The sequence below is a fragment of the Tetrao urogallus genome (assembly GCF_951394365.1).
Source record: "Tetrao urogallus genome assembly, chromosome: 25".
In the NCBI taxonomy this organism is placed as follows: Eukaryota; Metazoa; Chordata; class Aves; order Galliformes; family Phasianidae; genus Tetrao; species Tetrao urogallus.
The window spans coordinates 4,937,175-4,943,421 of record NC_136838.1 but is presented as its reverse complement, the minus strand read 5'-3'; the positions used below and the strand labels follow the sequence as shown (position 1 = coordinate 4,943,421).

Sequence of the window (6,247 nt, the reverse complement as noted above, 5' to 3'; positions counted from 1 at the left end):
AGGAATGGAAGCAACGCAGCAGAGCTGCATCTTGCTCCTTGTTTGTGCAGCTCGGGGCTGGCATGCGTTTCCCTCAGGATAAGGAGTGTTCCCTGCATGGGTTTGACCTCTGCCCATCCAGACCCAGCAATGTCAGCTGTAAGCATCCATGCTGCAGCATTGCTGTGTGCAAACAGTGATGCCTGAGCTCAGAGCTGCTATAGCAGAAGCGGATTTAGTGAGTCAAGCTACTTTTTTTCCCAAGCGCTGATCCCATTTCCTTGTATTCTTAAGTAGCTTCAATCCATCTTACTGCATCACAGAAACTGTGTTGATTGTTCTACCGTAGTGACTAATAACCAGCCGTACTCTGCAGATTACTCCCGAGAGCTGGATTCCTGGCTTAGCTGTACCAGGCTGCTGTGTGCAGAGGCACCTCGGGGTAACCTCACTTGGTACGGCACGTAGGGAACCTTCTGCTAGCAGGAGAGGGGAACACCATGGGGTGTGAGAGAGGCAGAAGGGATGAGATAAGCACAAGAGGAAAGCAGTGGGGTTGGTGAAAGGGAGAAGTGGGCTTTAGAACCTGGGGGTGGGAAAACTTCACTTGGAAAAGCAAGAGGAGTAGAACTGGAGATTGGATGAAAAAGGGAAGGACTGAGTCTGTCTTAGGTCCTGAGAGCTACGAAGAGCCAGCAGCCATTCCTGTATGCTCAGGATGTTTGTGGAAGGGCAACAAAGGAACCTCCTGGGCCCTTAGAGCAGGATGGAGCACGGCTGCTGGAGCCAGCCCCATCCCTGCTGCGGGATGCTGGTGTGCTGGTGGGGCTGTGAGATGGCCCTGTGGTGAAAATGTGGCACATGGAGCTGTGCTGACCTCATAGGAAATGGGTTCTGCAACGCGATGGAGTGGGAAATACGGCCCTAGGAGAGAAGGAAGGCTTCATGCTGCTGCCTTTGGGTAGCAGAGGCTCCTGGCCCATGGGCAAGCGCGTTCTGTCCTTCATGTCCAACTCAGCTGGATTATGGAGATCAAAGGTGAGGCTCTCTGATGCTGCAACACTATTGATGTCAACTGGGTTGTGCAGTGGGGAAGTTGGTGCTCTCTTTTTAATTACAGTGGGTATTAAACTTGAGTGCTCAAGGTTGAAATTCCTACCTTTGGCCTGCACAGGAGCTACGGATCACTCAAATCTCACTTAAACCCTCAAAGTAGTTCTTTAAACGCTGTCAAGGCTTAGTGCTGGCTCTCAGCACAAGGAAAATGTCTACACTGGATGGCTGCACATGGGGGAGTCAGCCCCCCTAATTGCTCCTGGTAATCTATAGCATCGACGTTCTGCTGGTTAAGTCAATAGTTCCCAGCGCTGGGTCGTCAGCTGCTTCCCTCTGGGTCACAGTCTGGTGACTCTCCCAGCAATATACTGAACCATGTTTGTGCACGAAAAAGGCCAGCAATAAAACGTGAGGGAAACTGCAAAGACCCCCCTGACAGATGAGATCAGTAAGTCATTCTTTGCGGCTGTGCCGGAACCTGGTTATTGCTTAACAGAGTGTGTGCAGCAGCGCTCGGTTCGTGGGGCCAGGAGCTCGCTGAGAGCAGGGCTCCTGGCAGCTCCTTCAAGCACAGCGTTTGGGTGCTCTCACATGGGTCTCCCATAGGTGCTTCTGCAGAGCAGATATCAGCTCCTCTCCTCCTCGGGCTCCCTGAGGGTCCTTGATGTCTTTGGCTGCTGCCAAGCTGCTCCTGGCTGGATCCAGGAGGCTGCATTCCCCTTCCCCCTCACTCCTCCTCTTTCTGTACTGGATTTGTCTGAACGCCTCCTGCAGGGCGTGCCTCCCAGCATGGCCATCTTCGAAGCTCATCCCCCCCACGTTTTCCCTCTCCTAACTCACAGCCTATGGGGATGCACAGCCCCATCCACATCCGCACGGTCAGCTCAGCCCCAGCAGGACCCAGACCCCTCCTCCTCCTTTTCCCTGTGGTGCTCTCTGTTGTAGTTTATTTTAAACACAGGGATAGTGCTTCCCCTGGAGAAGTTAATAATCCTCATTGAGGCTCCAAGGTCTGCGTGTCCCACCCCGGCAATGAGCTAACCTCACCGTGTTAGCACTGCCATTAATGCTGATGGAGGGCACTGGATCTGACGGCTGTAGGGCTGGAGGTCACGTTTACTGTGGCACACACTTCAGATTTTCAGTGTGATAGGCTTTGATAACATTAAATAGAGTGAACCACTGCTCTCTTACCCAGATCCTGTTCCTTTTTTTCTCTCCTTTTCAAATGAAGGCAATGCAGCATTGCATTGTGAGAAGGATCTATTTTTCTACTGACCCATTTCAGTAAAATTCAACCCATTTAGAGCATGTGCCACTTTGAAGATGGAAAAAAATTCATAGATATTAAGGCACTACAATCATCTCATCTCTGCTCATGAATAATCCATCCCAAGAATTCCCCCTCGAGATTCTCTGCAGCCCAGCACACTGCAGCTGGATGGCACCGTGGCTTTGTGAGATCATCCAGAACCGCCTGGCTCAGGGCTGTCATTCCACCTCTCCTCAACCCTGGGATGGGTGCTGGGGGACACAGCAGCCCGGTTCGGCTTTTCTGTGGCCCCAGACAGCTGCACATAGAGGCTCTTCAGCCTGCTCCCTGCCTGCTTGTAGCATCCGTGCTTCTTCAGACCTCGTCTGAGGGAGAAGGAGGGCAGTGAGCGTGCTGAGATGGGAGTGCTGCTGACACCGCTGCTTTTACTCCTTGCCTTTGTAGACATGAGGTCACTGATCTCAGCAGGGTCTATAGGCTCAGGAGTGCATTTGGGTCAGCTTCAGGTGTTTGCCAGTGGATGAAGGCAGTTGTGCAGACCAGCAAAGTCATTTCCATCTCTTTAAGAGCTGCTGACAGGAGAGCTACTTCCAGAAGGCAATTCAAAGCACTTAAATGAACTTCCTGTGCTAATCACCCTCTGAAGGAGCATCTCCTTCCCAGATGGACGCAGCTGCCTTTGCTTTTCCAGGCACCTCTGGGGCCTGGTTCAGCACTGGCAGTGATGTGGGGCTCCCAGGCAGCTGCACACCTTGCGCTAGAGGGGACTTGTCTTATGAACTGACTTAAAAATCATTTTTCCCCATTTGTTCCACAAATGAAATGAAGCAGCTCAGTTGGAAGACTTGCAGAAAGTCTTGTTTCCATCAAGTCCTTGGAAACGCTGTCATGTTTCATTCCAGGAGAAATTGATTTGAAGCTTCTCCATTGCAGAAGGAATTCTGAAAGCGTGGTTTTCTCTCCGCTCCCACCTGAAGCTGCCCTGGTTTCCCCAGGCAGGAGCAGTAGATCCAGCTCCAGCTTATCTGTGGAAGTCACCTTTATTCATGGATTTTCCCCAGCCCATACACAGTATGTATAACTTAAAGGAACTCAAGTAATCCAGGGGCTATTTTCCAAAATCACCATGATTTCCATGCAGACATTGTGCTGCTCGGTTCCACAGCATGATTCTTTCCCAACGGTCTTTTAAAAATGTTTTGAGTCTCACTGTGGCCACTGAAAAGGAAAATACTTCAAGGCTGCTGTTATTTGCTGCCCACAGTGGTCGTCCTGGTCATGGTCCTGATAGAGCGATCTGATAACAGACCGCTTCCTGGGCACTGCCATGGCTGCCTTATAGCTGGAGGAGAGGCTTTGATTTGGGTGTTTGGTATTTACACAGCTGTGAAGGTTTGGAGCCTCGGTCACAGTATCTCAGAGCTGTTCACTTCCTTAATTTTAGGCATTTCTTTGAGGGGTTTATTGCTTTCTCTTACATGAGATTAAATGCTAACAGTGGTTGTGTGAGCGTTCCCAGCTCTGCACCCCCCGTGCAGCCTGTGTGCCCACCTGCAGAGGGTCTCAGAGCCACCCAGGGTGCCCCAGGAGCGACTGCTGCTTTCTGCCTCCACGTAGAGCAGAGCTGGAAACTCAGAGCCCATCCAAAAAGTACTGCTGTGCCTGGTGTATCTCCAGAGGAGATGATCTCTTTGCATCGTGTTCCTACTTAAATCCAGCAACCCTTCAGACACCGGGGAACATTTGGATGATGTCTTGGAACAACCTGGCTGGGTTACCTGTCACGTCAGCCTCTGTGCCAGCAGGCACAAGCGGCCAATTGCACTCAGAAGCATTTCATCCTTTTTCCACCTCTCCAGCTCCACAGAGCACATCCTGTGTGAACACCTCAGCCTCCATTGGCATCACCCCGTCTGAGGAGATGGAGCTCCAAGTGCCCTCAGTATTTCCCATGTGGTTTCTCTGCTGTTGCAGCTCAAGGCTGTGCTCCCCTTTGCAGGGCTGTACTGAGCCACCCAGTGTGTGTGTGTGTGTGTGCTGGGTGATGGGAGGTGCTGGGCTTTGGGAGGGGAAGCCACTTCACCTTTACATTTTAGCATCCCGCATTATCATTTCCTCTCTGTACTGTGGTTTGTCAGGCTGGGAAATGGCTCCTGCTGGCTGCAAAACACAAGGGACAGATCTCACCCAGGGTGTTTGGGCAGCACCGAAAAGCAGGATTTGGTGCGTGGTTGTGTATCCGTGCACAGATATTTTCTAGAAATTTTCTAGAAATTTCCTAGAAGATGTTAACAAGCCCCCATACCAAAGGTACTTACATCCCAGCTTCTTCCCTGTTGCCCTGGCTTAAGGAGGTTCTGATATTTCCAGCTGTGAATTCATACCTTTTTTGTTGTGGGGACCAGAGGAGGGGAATCAAAACTGCAGTGTTAATTGCTTCCCAATAAAAGCCTGGAGCAAGAGCTTAGGGAAAGCACAAGAAAAGCTTTGCTTGGTTTAATGATAATTTATCCCACTCACAGCTCAGGTGGTGATGTCATACAGTGAATCAAAGCCTTCTCATTCCATTTATGCTTTCATTATCTCCCTCCTCTTCTACACACTCATCTTCATAATCATCTCTGAATGTGTCATCATCATGACCCTGCTCCTCCTCAATCTCTTCAGCCCCATTCTCACTCCTCTGCTGCTGCAGGAGCTCTGCTTGCCTGCAGAGGTCCACCTGCTGCTTGCAGAAGGGACAGGTCTTCTTCCTGCTCTGGGTGTCAAACCAGGTGTCAATGCAGAGGTGGTGGTAGGTGTGGGAACAGGGCAGGATCTTCAGGAGATCGCCCTCCTTGTACTCAGACATGCAGATCACGCAGATCTCGTATTGGTCACCCTGCCTGTATGTGTACAGCCTGATCTTGTGAGCATTCCTCCACCAACTTATGCCAACCATAGCTGAGATCGTGGCGACAATGATGTAGAGCAGGTCTCTGAGCTTCGACAAGATGTGAGCGCTCTGCAGCATTTTCTCACCGCTTTGGTGGAGACATAGATTGTACTTGGGTGGTATAAGTCTGACGTACGGCCCTTTCTCACATTGTGAAGTCTTTTGTAAGTGAAGGGAGACAGACTCTCCAGTGAAGAGTGAAGGTATTTCAATCTGCTGCTGGATTTCTCTGTCATCAGACATCATGGCCGTCAGCTCCTCTGAATCCACATTGTACACAACTGCAGCCTGGTACCCAGCCTGCTGGGCACGAAGGACCTTCTCAGCATAAGGGCAGTCACACCCCTGGATGAGCACAATGTACGTCTCAGAGACCTTCCTTGGTGCTGGGGGATTCAGCATCGTATGGCAGGCGTTGGCTGGTACTGCCCTTATCAAATGTCCCTCCAGCCCTTCTGCTGGCAGCTGCGGCCCAAAGCACGCGGGCAGGGCTTTATACACGACGCATTCGGAGCTGTCGTTGTAAGCCACGAGCCCAAAGGCTTCTGTAATGGCAACCTCGTAGATGAAGGTGGCGACCACAAGGCAAAGAAGTTGGAGACAAAGACTCATGCTGAATGTAGCCGAGCAGCTCTGAACGCAGATTTCCAGGCTGGTGCCGAAGAAGAAATGCAAGGGACAGTCACCGAGGAATTATCCCACCTGGGTGTTACCACTGTGCCGTGACTCAGAGCCACAGTAGGATGGAGATCAGTTTCTGTCCTGGAGGTTTCTGTTGGTTTTCCTTAGGTTTGGAGGTTCCCACGACACAACTTGCCCCTGTTCTGTTGTCTGCAGCTGCTAAGCAACGCCTTCCATCATCCCTGCAGGTCTGTGACATCACCTGGTGACTGTTTGCTATGGCAGGGTCACGTAACATTACTGTCACCCCCTGAAACCAATGTTTCCCTTCTTTTTTTCGTCTTCTTCAATCACGTGGCTTCTTCATCTCCCTCTGGGTACTG

General features: G+C 51.0%; 1 protein-coding gene across 1 annotated transcript; it reads right to left on the bottom strand.

Moving 5' to 3' along the window:
* Positions 1–4,856: 4,856 nt before the first annotated feature.
* On the bottom strand, positions 4,857–5,855 carry LOC306955505 (E3 ubiquitin-protein ligase RNF13-like; the record flags this gene model as incomplete). The annotated part of the gene is made up of 1 exon (XM_079546807.1): positions 4,857–5,855. One exon carries the CDS (start codon positions 5,853–5,855, stop codon positions 4,857–4,859), a length of 999 nt encoding a protein of 332 aa, XP_079402933.1.
* Positions 5,856–6,247: the final 392 nt, after the last annotated feature.